This window comes from Micropterus dolomieu, linkage group LG10, assembly GCF_021292245.1.
Source record: "Micropterus dolomieu isolate WLL.071019.BEF.003 ecotype Adirondacks linkage group LG10, ASM2129224v1, whole genome shotgun sequence".
NCBI lineage: Eukaryota > Metazoa > Chordata > Actinopteri > Centrarchiformes > Centrarchidae > Micropterus > Micropterus dolomieu.
Window position 1 is genome coordinate 10238392 of NC_060159.1, and position 11777 is coordinate 10250168.

General features: G+C 41.1%; 2 protein-coding genes across 3 annotated transcripts; one reads left to right on the forward strand and one right to left on the reverse strand.

Annotated features, from left to right (window-relative positions):
- Window positions 1–1035: 1035 nt before the first annotated feature.
- rps29 (ribosomal protein S29) lies at window positions 1036–2281 on the reverse strand. Its single transcript, XM_046061089.1, has 3 exons — window positions 2123–2281; window positions 1556–1655; window positions 1036–1152 (listed from the first exon to the last, which is right to left on the reverse strand). Exons 1-3 carry the CDS (start codon window positions 2182–2184, stop codon window positions 1144–1146), a joined length of 171 nt encoding a protein of 56 aa, XP_045917045.1. The 5' UTR covers window positions 2185–2281; the 3' UTR covers window positions 1036–1143.
- Window positions 2282–3609: 1328 nt separating this feature from the next.
- mgat2 (alpha-1,6-mannosyl-glycoprotein 2-beta-N-acetylglucosaminyltransferase) lies at window positions 3610–7166 on the forward strand. 2 transcript variants are annotated; one of them, XM_046061087.1, is made up of 2 exons: window positions 3610–3768; window positions 5356–7166. In XM_046061087.1, the coding sequence occupies exon 2, from the start codon at window positions 5598–5600 to the stop codon at window positions 7008–7010; it is 1413 nt and encodes a 470-aa protein (XP_045917043.1). In that variant the 5' UTR covers window positions 3610–3768; window positions 5356–5597; the 3' UTR covers window positions 7011–7166. The 2 variants fall into 2 exon arrangements, with proteins under 2 accessions (XP_045917043.1, XP_045917044.1); XM_046061088.1 differs by lacking the exon at window positions 3610–3768 and adding an exon at window positions 3918–4070.
- The last annotated feature ends 4611 nt before the right edge of the window (window positions 7167–11777 follow it).

An 11777-nucleotide genomic window follows, 5' to 3' on the forward strand; every position in this document is an offset into this window, starting at 1 on the left:
GGGGGTTATTTCATGTGAATACATGCTGATTTAGAAATGAATCTTCTGCCACTGCAGTCCCATTTATTATGTACAACCGCAGGGACCAGTTGCACTACTTCATTTCTCATTAAGATCTTTAAGATGTTGGACCACTTGAGCACAAAACACAGCAGTGCAAGTTTAGTTTCCACCTGACAGAACCGACATCCAAGCTGTCTGTTTTGTCACCAGACTGATCTGTTTGAGGGTTCTTCACTTCGCAAATGAGAACTGTTATTCTATCCCTTATGCTTTCCTGCTCCATCCAACCTGTTGAACCAGTGTACTGGTTTCCAAGGACACCCAGCCATCCACTGGTGCACTAATTATGCAGATACCTACACATATTACAAACAAAACCACTATTTGGATGTGATGCTATAAATCTCTTTAAAATAATTTTTGTTGACACTGGTTAGTTTCTCATTTTTGGACACATTGTGCTAAATGGTAAGTGTCTAAATATTTTGCACACATTTGCATATACTGATTAAAGGGTATTACACTAATGAGAAACTACAGCATGCAGCTATCAAGCAAATCAACTACAATTTTATTGCAGGACTGCTGTTTATTTTGTGGACAGTGTCATTGTGTTCAGTATGTAGCAGTAATTACAGGGAGTTATCTTACAGATGACCTTTTACTTTCAGGGGTCAGTCATATACATTAGGTACTTAATATTTAAGACCCCATGTGCTCTAACTTCATAGAACAAGAGGTCAATGTAACGTGTAATGTCATGTGTGAAATGTCATTTTCATTGAGATCACATGTATATGCCCAATTCAAGGGATGTACAGGGAGATGAATGCATAGGTACTGCTTAAGTATTTTACAGCACAGGATGCTTATTTAGCTTGGTTAGTAGGATGCGGCAACTTCAGAGTGACAGTGGCTAACATGTTTATATACTCATGTTTAGATGTTCTTAAGTGTACTTTGTTCCTCATCTTCCCTTCATATTAGAATAAAACAATGAGTGGAACACAACGCATGAATAAAAACAAGACATTTAAGCTTGGACAAAAAACACATTTATTTGCAGTGCTGAATTATCCCATCTTGGCCAGCCTTCCAGAGATCACTTGACCCATCTGAGGTGGTGTCAGCGCCAAACATCTAGTCCAGCTGTGTGAAATTAAAATCATGTCATTAGTTAAGGTGAAAATCAACAGTCACCATACTTCTCCAAAATTCACCCAGCCATGATGTCTTACAAACTGAAACAGTGCATTACTGACTGAACATGCATGCTGAATCCCTGCAATGATACCCTACAAAACTAACCATTCATGAAAAGCTGCTTTTAGCATAATTGCTTAAAATAGAAAGTTCAATCATATGAAGTTTGTTCATATGTTGTGGTCGTGCATCCAGTAATTCAACAAAGACGATGTTTACAGAAGGACCACTTACTTCACTTACTCGTAAACTAAGTTAACGTTATGTTGAGATATGTTGCGTATTCTCAGCAGAACCCAATAAATTAACATTAGCTAAAAAGGGGAAAATACTGAGTTGCTTCACTTACCTTGACGAAACCGATGTCTTTAGCGTACTGTCTGAAGCACTGGCGGCACATGTTGAGCCCGTATTTACGGATCAGACCGTGTCTGTTCGAGCAAACCCGGCTGGAATAAGAGAGAAAATGTGTTAATCCGCTTATCTTTAAAAAGGAAGGTAAAATGCCTATAGCCGGCGTTCATTCGTACATACTGCGGTTGCGGAAGTTATCATTTGGTGTGTAACCCGAACATATACCTCAAATTAGTCCCAGTAACGTTACCGTAAAGCTTGTATTATAAACGTTACCCTAAAATAACTAACCAACTCCAGAACTGCTTTGTGAACATGTTTTCAGTTTTCATGAAATTCAACATGCAGTTTCGTTTAAAAAACACTGAGCGGCCAACTGAACACAATGCTGGTGCTGTTAGCTTAGCAGGGCGCATCTTCCACCGCCATATTAGCTCAGGGGCAGCTTCCATGCGGCGCACGTTTGGTGATAAATTCTTAAGTATCGGAGCCCACAAACACCTTCAGACTGGCTTGCTTTAGCACACATTTCGAAAATGTACACGTTAAAAGCAGGACTGACCAGGATCGGGATCCCTGACCGAATTTTCTAGGATGACTCCAGTAGAGCTGCTGGTGGCCCATCTTGTCTCTTTCGCTCGAGCGTTGGAAAGGAAGAAAGAAAGACGCGCGTGCGCAAATGAAGCTATCAGATGGGGTTATTTCCGGCTGCGGATTTGTTGTACGGCGCCTCGTAGTGGTAGAGTGCGGCATGGGGCGTGGAAGCCTGCTGGTGGTGCAACTTTATTATAAAGAACTTTATCTTTATTTTGACCTTTATAAAAGCAAAATAGCACATTCTCCCACATTAATGCAAAATTTCGATAAATATGGTCTTTGTTGAATGTGCTGAAGTTTGGCCTAAATGTTGTGGTGTGCAAACAATGCAAAAAGAGGTTTTCTGAGTTTCTGAATAGTTTTCACAGAAAGAACAGTTTGTATTGATGTCTCTTTTAAACTTAACCATGTAGTGATTTACAGGGTGATATCTGTGAGGAATCATCCCAAAAAAAAATTCCAGACAATGTCATTTACAAATTGGTTCCAATACGATAACATGTGGAATAGATACAATTTCTTTCTGAAACAAGGCACGGATGTTCTTATTATTTTGAGGATGTTGAGAGAAACAAAATTTTCCATCTGGTGATTCAGTGGAGGCATTCAGCATATACTGACGCTGTTAGTATCAACATTAGGCAATGAATAAGGCGTTTTAGGGAAAAAATACAGGTTCAATATGAATATTTTCCATACGGTCAGACACACATTTAATTGTGACTGACATATGTTTTTACCAATTTGAAAGTGAACAATATTTTGCACATTGGTTAAAACAGTTATTTTATCAATGGGTTAAATATGACAATAAATGCAATTTGATGTTGAGCTATTACAGTTGGTAATTCAACCCAATAGAATCAGTTTTTTTTTCTTTTTCATGATCTACACACAAAACGAATGAACATTTTTTTAAATGGAGCATCATTTTACAAGAATGTTGCCAGAGGTAGGATACCTTACTTGTACGTACCATAACATAACTTAATATTTTTCTAAAGAACAACAGATATATATTGTTGTTATGAAGAATTTCATTTAAAAAATCTACTGCTGGAAATTAATAAGAGGACACCGGGACCGTGAGTAGGCCCAACTCCTAGTAGATCACTATGACAGCAGCCAAGGTGATATAACTAGGTTATATTTCTCATTCACAGTTGTAAGCCTTATATTCAAATAAAAAATTGTGACATTATTTAAGTAAGGTAGCTTCTGATGTTCTGGTTCCCAGCTTAGGGAGTCAGTTGTTTGTTTGAACTGACTACTATCACCAGAAAAGCACAAAGTAGGCAAAATTCAGCTTTAGGGTATCTATATATTAAACCTTGGTATGAACTTGTAAAATGTATAGAAAACCTATCTCAGCCTATGATGAGCCAAAGACAGACTGTTGGCAGCAGGGATGATTATTTAGGGTGTCTTAGTGGCCCCCCTCTGGACCAGTGCATTGTGGGACAGCGGCAGGCAGTGGTTCCGTATTTGGGATTTTTACAGCTAGCTGGTAGTTGCATTTCCATAAATCCTCCTGGAAGGTATGGAGGAGAATGGGACGCCACCGTATTGATGTTTTTCGCTGAAATGACTGAAAGGCTACTCCAGTTTTAGGTAAGCAGTGTAAATACGGTTGTTCTGGTCCGCCATGGATGCCGTTGTTGACGAGGTTTGGTCTGGACGGGCTGCTTGTACGTGCTAGCTGGAGCCGTTGCTAACTTACTGTTAGCATTTTCTGGACGCTCGCTGTCATAAAGGACCGAAGCTGCAACCCCAACTGTTGTTTTAAGCTGCTACGGAAGCATTTCATATATCAGTCGGCGAAATAACGGCAATGGTATCTTATGCTAAAATCGATGAAAGCTGTCGCTGTTTCGGTGTGTTTGATAGCGACCAATTCAGGACAAAAACTAACGGTTCGTAGGCTTCAAGTGAAACATTGCATATTTACACGAGCAAGGAAACACGGTTTACATTGAGTTAGATTAGAGTGGTAAAAACGGCAGTACTTTCAGTTCCTGAGCAAATGTTTGGCTCTATTTGGCAAGCTGCACATGTATGGAAACCACTGACCATGGGAAAGCAATGTAACGTTAAGGATATGTACATTGCAAACGAATTAACGTTAAGTATATAGGTTTGATAGCTTTGCCATTTCATCAGCCAGAAATTACTGACCTTAAAGTGTAGTGCATGTTTATTGGTAGCATTTGGTTTACTTTGTCGCTTTTTATAGTAACGTTAGTTACCAGGAATGTAACGTTATTCATAAATATTATAACAGACTCGTAATAGGTAACGTTATCAAATGCCTAACAGAGGCAGTGTTAGTGGCACACACAGTGACCATTAAGTGGAGGAGAAGACGGATGAAAGGAACAATTTGGAAGCTAGAGAGACCACTAATTTAATAACAAATAAAAGATGGAGGGGTTGTGCAGCAGATCTGAGCCGAAAGGGCTAATCAATATTGATAATGGAGTTGAGGACAGATTTATTCCGAGGAAAATATAGACGCATATAGCAATAATGAACTGATAATATAAGTAAAGAGGAGGAACAAAGGGAAAGGACCAGGCAGAGCGAAGCCTTTATTAGACTGATACTTTTTCATAGTGACCACTAGGATTCTGAAATCTTATGATGATATAATCTTATCATGCAGTCACGTTACAGATTTCTGCTGTCCAAAATTAGTCATCAAAGTTTTTTTGGTACCACAAGCTCAGTAGCTTGATCTGTGGCTTTCTGCTGCATCTCAAGATTGAGTTGCTCAGTGGTGGAGCTAAAACAAATTTTTCATAATTTTTCATTTTTCATAATGACCAGTATATCACTGATGAACAGAAAATGAATCAGTGACAGTTTTGATAATCAGTTAATCACATGATTTATTTTTCTAACAAAAATGCCAAGCATTTGATAGATACTTCTGAAAAAAGAGGAATTGCTTCTTTTCATGGGTTATTTAGTATTTTAAATGGAATATCTTCTGGTTGTGGACTGTTGGACAAAATGAGACATTTTAAAGTCGTACCTTTGGGCTCTCTGAACTTTTGATTTTTTGCATACGTTTGCCATACAGAATGTTTGTATCGGAAATTATCATTATTACGATTGTGATAGGGATTTCAACCATATTGCTTAGATTAAACTGCCACTATACACCTAACTATATTTATTGATTTATTTTTCATTTAGGTGGTTCATGCTGCACACTGCTTCTGCTGCTTCCCAGCAACCGCCATGCCTTATGGAATATTTATCCACCGTCAATGACATTCCTGCGGGTTCCAAGTTTACAACAACAGTTCATTTTTGCCAACAATTAGCCTCATAACAGCTTGCTCGCTTTGCCAAGCACGCCATCACAACTGCAAACCTGTGCTTTTTGTTTCACTACAATCAACTTCTCTCCCTTCGCAAGAGGCTGACCCCCTATCATGAGATTCCGAATCTACAAGAGGAAGGTGGTGATACTGACTCTGGTGGTTGTCATCTGTGGCTTAGCTTTCTGGAGCAGCGGAAGGCAGAAGAAGAACGACAGTGGATCGCCCCCCAAGGAAGTGGAGACGGCAAGGAGAAGCAGCAGCGTTAGCAGCAGCAGTAGTAGTAGCATCAACAACAATCATATCCAGGTGCAAGCGACACCTGCAGTCAGCCGGGCACCTGTTCCACCTCCTATTGTACAAGCAAATGACACATACCAGGAAAAAGCAAAGGACAAAGAGAAGATACCCAAGCCAGAGGTAGATAACACCACATTAGTCTACCGCGGCATTGTTTTCCAGCTCAACTTCGACCAGACAATTAGAAATGAGGAAAAATTTAAGGCAGCGCGACATAAGGACAATCTGGTTGTGGTGGTTCAGGTCCATAACCGACCAGAATACCTTAAGCTATTAGTGGACAGTTTGCGGAAGGCCAGAGGTGTGGAAAGCATACTGCTGATATTCAGCCATGACTTCTGGTCTCCTGAAACAAATAAAGTGGTGGCCTCTGTAGACTTTTGTCAAGTACTTCAGATTTTCTTCCCTTTCAGCATCCAGCTGTACCCCCAGGAGTTCCCTGGACACGACCCCAGGGATTGTCCCAGAGACATTCCCAAAAAAGACGCCTTAAAGCTGGGTTGCATCAATGCAGAGTATCCAGACTCGTTTGGCCACTACCGTGAGGCGAAGTTCTCCCAGACCAAGCACCACTGGTGGTGGAAGCTGCACTTTGTATGGGACAGAGTCCGGGTTCTAAAAGACCATAAGGGTCTGGTCCTGCTGATCGAGGAGGACCACTTCCTGTCCCCGGACTTCATCCATCTATTAAAGCTGATGTCAGCTCTCAAAAGGGAGCAGTGCAATGACTGCGACATCCTCTCGCTGGGGAGCTACAGCCACATCAGTTACTCGAGTAAAGCAAATAAGGTGGAGGTGAAGGCCTGGAAGTCCACTGAGCACAACATGGGCATGGCTCTGAGTAGAGAGACGTACCAGAAGCTCATCCAATGCACAGACACATTCTGCACGTATGACGACTACAACTGGGACTGGTCCCTACAACACCTGACCGTGTCCTGCCTGCCCTCCTACTGGAAGGTCATGGTGAGTGAGGCGCCACGGATTTTCCATGCTGGAGACTGTGGAATGCACCACAAGAAGACTTCTTGCATGCCAATCAGCCAAAAAACCAAGATAGAAAACATCCTACAGAGCAGCGGGAACCAGCTGTTCCCAAAGAACCTCCTGATAACAAAGAGACTGCCAGCCAACGGGGCCGGAGGAGTGGCTCCACATGTGAAAAACGGGGGCTGGGGAGATATCAGGGACCACGAACTCTGCAAGAGTTATGTTCGATTACAGTGACCTTAATTGCTACTATTATATATTATTGTCTCTTTTGCATCCTCTATTAAGAAAAAAAGCCTTTTAAAAGTAAATCTTTACGGACTACTCTTCATATTGCCTGTTTTATTGGACTGTTCCAAATAAAGACGAATGTTGGATTTTTGGCTTCTTTAACACAAATGTCTTTACATCAAATTATTTAAGTGATTCTTTGCAAGTCTGGTTTGTTTTGTAAGTTGTAATTAACAATAATCTACTAAACAAATATATTGTTGTGTTTTTTATAACAAGGCTTTCAGATTGGTTACTTTCAGTTACCAAAAATATAGAATATCTCTCAAGTAGTGGTAAATTGGGAAGTGCAGGCTCATCAGGGCAGTCATAAATGTGGTGAACCTGTGGATTTAGCAACCCCACTGTGCATGCATAATTAATCTGAAGATATTTATATCACATAGATTTGCTGAGATCAAAGGACATCCTTTGAGACACCTTGTTCCATTTAAATAATCTCCCATTTAGCTTATTTTCAACAGGTTTCTAGAGTATACGCCACACACATGAGTCTCATTATTCCTGTGACTGTAGAAACGGTGTAACTTAAGGTACACAACATTAATAAACATGCCGGTGAGACTTGCATGATAGGGCATGTTGTAGAATCTACTGTGGTTTTCATAAAGCCATGTCTGACAGAGAGTGTGTGTGGTCAGTGCAGGACATTTGTTTTATTTTGTTGCAATTCATCACTGTCCAGCGTTACACGTCAAATAGCATATGCCAATCCAGGTACGTGTGTTTGTGCAGAGATTTTGATTTCATAGATAAATTCAGGTGATTCATCTGGAGAGATCCCAAGACACTGATACAATTTTCTCTTTCGTGTTGTTGCTGTTGAAGATGCATTTACATTTTAAGTGCCTAGACCACAGCGATCGATGGTTTCCACCGAGGCCCAAGCACGTTGTCTTCTCTGAAGCTGCACTGATTCCCCCTCGCCCCTCCGGCAATGTTTAGCAATCAGTTCTGCACACTGTTCAAAATCTGGAATAACCGGAAAGCTATTGCTGACTGGACTCTCCATACAGTTCATCTTAAATACATCCTCTGGCAGACGCAGCTAGGCGCCTTTCTGAGAGTTGACTGTCAAGATAAAATTCATAAACATTGCATGAATTAAACATAATATGCTAAATGTAAGGCATGTAGCCTTCCACAGCTGTTCAATAAACCAAACGTTCAGGACTGAGTAACACTGATGAAGCCTAACAAACCAGTCCACACAATCTCTGCAGGGCAAGAAGTGTCATTTTATTTCCTGTGTGAACTTCAACTCCTAATGCAGTGTGAAGACGTGTGATTCCAGGACTGCTGTGCTGAGGTCACGTGACTGGCAAACTGTGCAGCTGCTCTCATGGTAGAGGCCCAATTATTGGGCCCACATCTCAAGGGAAACACGGCTTAGAATAGAACTGAGAATAGGAGGAAGTGGCACTGTGCTCTGGATTCTTGGTGACTAATAGTGAACTGATGCTGTGGGCCTCTGAAACTGTGATATGCTGTTGCCTTTGAAAGGTTTCTGTTGAGTTCAATATTTGATCAATATTTGAAGGCAGAATTGAGGAAAAACACACAATTAAGTTCTTTGTTGCATTTTTTTGATGGGCCAGTTAAATATACTGTCTAAACCTTTAGGTATAGTGCACATTTTGACTAATCTAACAGCCGAGCTGAAGAAGGGCTGTATGAAAAGGTGTGTCTTCCTCTTCACCAACATCAGCAGGAATATAAGCCGCTGGAGCATGCAGTCAAAATACAGTCCTCATAAATAAATGAACCTTGAATTTTTCAAACCATAAGGGGTTTCTATTTTTGTGTTAACCATCAAATGACTATGTGTAATATGAGGAGCCATTCATATTGTTGGATCTGTAGAGAATCATCACCCGACTGCAGTTCCCCTCAACTCCCTGGAGCGCTTTAGTGTCTTTCAGCTTGTTTTGGTTTTCCGGCACTTTCTTCAATCGCACCGCTGTCGTAGCTTCGTTCTTGGCAGTAGCTGTCAGCTGAAAAGCTACATCATATTGCCAAAGGTATTAGGACACCCCTCCGAATCATTAAAATCAGGTATATAAAATCAAGCACCTAGACATGCAGGCTGCTCCTACAAACATTTGTGAAAGAATGGGTCGCTCTCAGGAGCTCAGTGAATTCAAGCGTGATAGGTTGCTACCTGTGCAATAAGTATTTGTGAAATTTCCTCACTACTAAATATTCCATGGTCAACTGTTAGTGGTATGTGAACAAAGTGGAAGCGATTGGGAACAACAGAAACTCAGCCACGAAATGCTAGGGCCACATAAAATCACAGAGCGGGGTCAGTGAACAGAAGCCACCAACTTTCTGCAGAGCTACAGACCCCTAAACATCGTGTGCCCTTCGGATCAGCTCAAGAACAGTGCGTAGAGAGCTTCATGGATTGGTTTCCGTGGCCGAGCAGCTGCATCAAAGCTTTACATCACCAAGTGCAATGTAAAGCGTCAGATGCAGTAGTGTAAAGCATGCCGCCACTGGACGTGTTCTCTGAAATGTCGAATCACGCTTCTCTGTCTGGCAATCCGATGGACGAGTCTGGGTTTGGCGGTTGCCAGGAGAACAGTATTTGCCTGATTGTAATGTGCCAAGTGTAAAGTTTGGTGGAGGGGGGATTTTGGTGTGGAGTTGTTTTTCAGGGGTTGGGCGTGGCCCCTTAGTTCCAGTGAAAGGAACTGTTAATGCTTCAACCTACCGAGACATTTTGGACAATTTAATGCTCTTTCATGCTTGTGGAAACAGTTTGGCGATGGCCCCTTCCTGTTCCAACATGACTGCGCACCAGTGCACAAAGCAAGGCCCATAAAGACATAAATGAGAGAGTTTGATGTGAAGGAACTTGACTGGCCTGCACATAGTTCTGACCTCAACCTGATAGAACACTTTGGGATAAATTAGAGCAGAGACTGTGAGCCAGGCCGCCTTGTCTAACATCTGTGCCTGACCTCACAAATGCGCTTCTAGAAGAATGGTCAAAAATTCCCATGAACACACTCCTAAATCGTGACAGCCTTACCAGAAGAGTTGAAGCTGTTATATCTGCAAAAGGTGGGCCAACTCCATATTAAACCCTACGGATTAAGAATGGGTTGTCCAAAAACTTTTGGCAATATAGTGTAGCTGGTAGCAACCTGCTAGCAAAAAAAGCTTGAAAACTCACTGTGTGCTACCTGCTCAACAAGAAGCAGCAGACAGACATAGTTAGCAAACAGTTAGCATTTGGCAGCCAATGTAAAAAAGTGTATGATATTTTGTTTAGGAATTAGTGAATACCAGAAACAGAGCTAAAAAGAGAGAGAATATTTGATTTAAATTCACTAGGAGGCCAGAGAGACGACTCCAAATTAATGCTAGTTAAGTGTTCGGCATATCAGCTTAAGAGGTAATAATCTCAGTGTTGTATTCACAGCTTGTTTCTACTGCCCCCAAGTACCCCCCAAAAAAAGCAGTAATTATGGGTTTAAACACTTGAGTGAGCATGTCATTAGTTTATTAGCACCTCCTGATGGTTAGCAATATGTTGTAATACCCTGTACCTATGTTTAGTCCCGTCCCTACTTCCCAGATACACAGGAGGTTGTCTTTTTCTAATCAATACAGTGCTGTGTAGAAAATGACCTATGCACAGGAGTCCAAACTCCCCAGTTGCCAAATGCCAATGCAGCCATTTATCAATTAATTGTTCCCAACACAACTTATTCCTCCATTTCTGAACGCACTACACGTCTCAACAATGGGCTGCAGAATACCCCTGTGGAATTTGTTTGAAAACTAGGTTAATTTGATAATTTTACACAATCTGACTACGCTTGTTTGTTCAAAGGCAAAGCATCACCGACGTAACTAGAAGGCGCGTGCAACACATCGACTCATTCTGTAGGCTTATAGCTCTGACAGACAATATTAATCATTCATAGCTGTTGCTCACATTGCCAGGTAAACAAAACTCTGGGTCAATATATAGAGGAATGCAGAGGAGGGAATTGCATCACAAAGAAGATGATTAAAGCAGCAGGACCTTACAGATACAAAGAGATTGTTTCTCAATCTATTGAATTCCTATCAAGTGGGACATATTTCCCTAGGGGTGCAAGATAGATGTAGCTGTTTTCCAAGCTCTTACTGTATGCTACAGTGTTTGCTTGCTATTCAAATGGCCAGTTAGATTAAAAGGTGGTTGGGTTGGTATATAAGGAATAAATGTGGTTGACAGCATATGCAGTTTAGAGACAGAAAACAACATAAGAACACATATATAAGAGTCAGTGTGCTGTTTTTATGTAAAACATCTCACTAAGCACTAATCCTGATTGATACCTGCTCAGCACTGATGTGTGCTGCTTAACAAGGGTGGGGGATCAGACAGTCAATCATGTGTTGATTGACACCCTGAGAGGATGATCTGTCCTCTCTAGCCTGCTGATCTCACTCCCCACCCCTTCCCTCACTGTGATGCCACAGGCCAATGGTTTAATGGCTGTGAGTGCTCGTATTTCTTCTAAAAGTGACTTATAAATTATGGAGCAGCAGTTTTATTCCCCACTTTTTTTGGAATTGGAATATAAAATATTTATGAAGTAGTAGAATGAAGTAGGAGGAATACATATATATAAAGAGAGAGAGGGAGACAACAGGATATACATATATAGACCATGTTTACCCTGTTTGATAAGTGATAGTTGTGATAGGTTT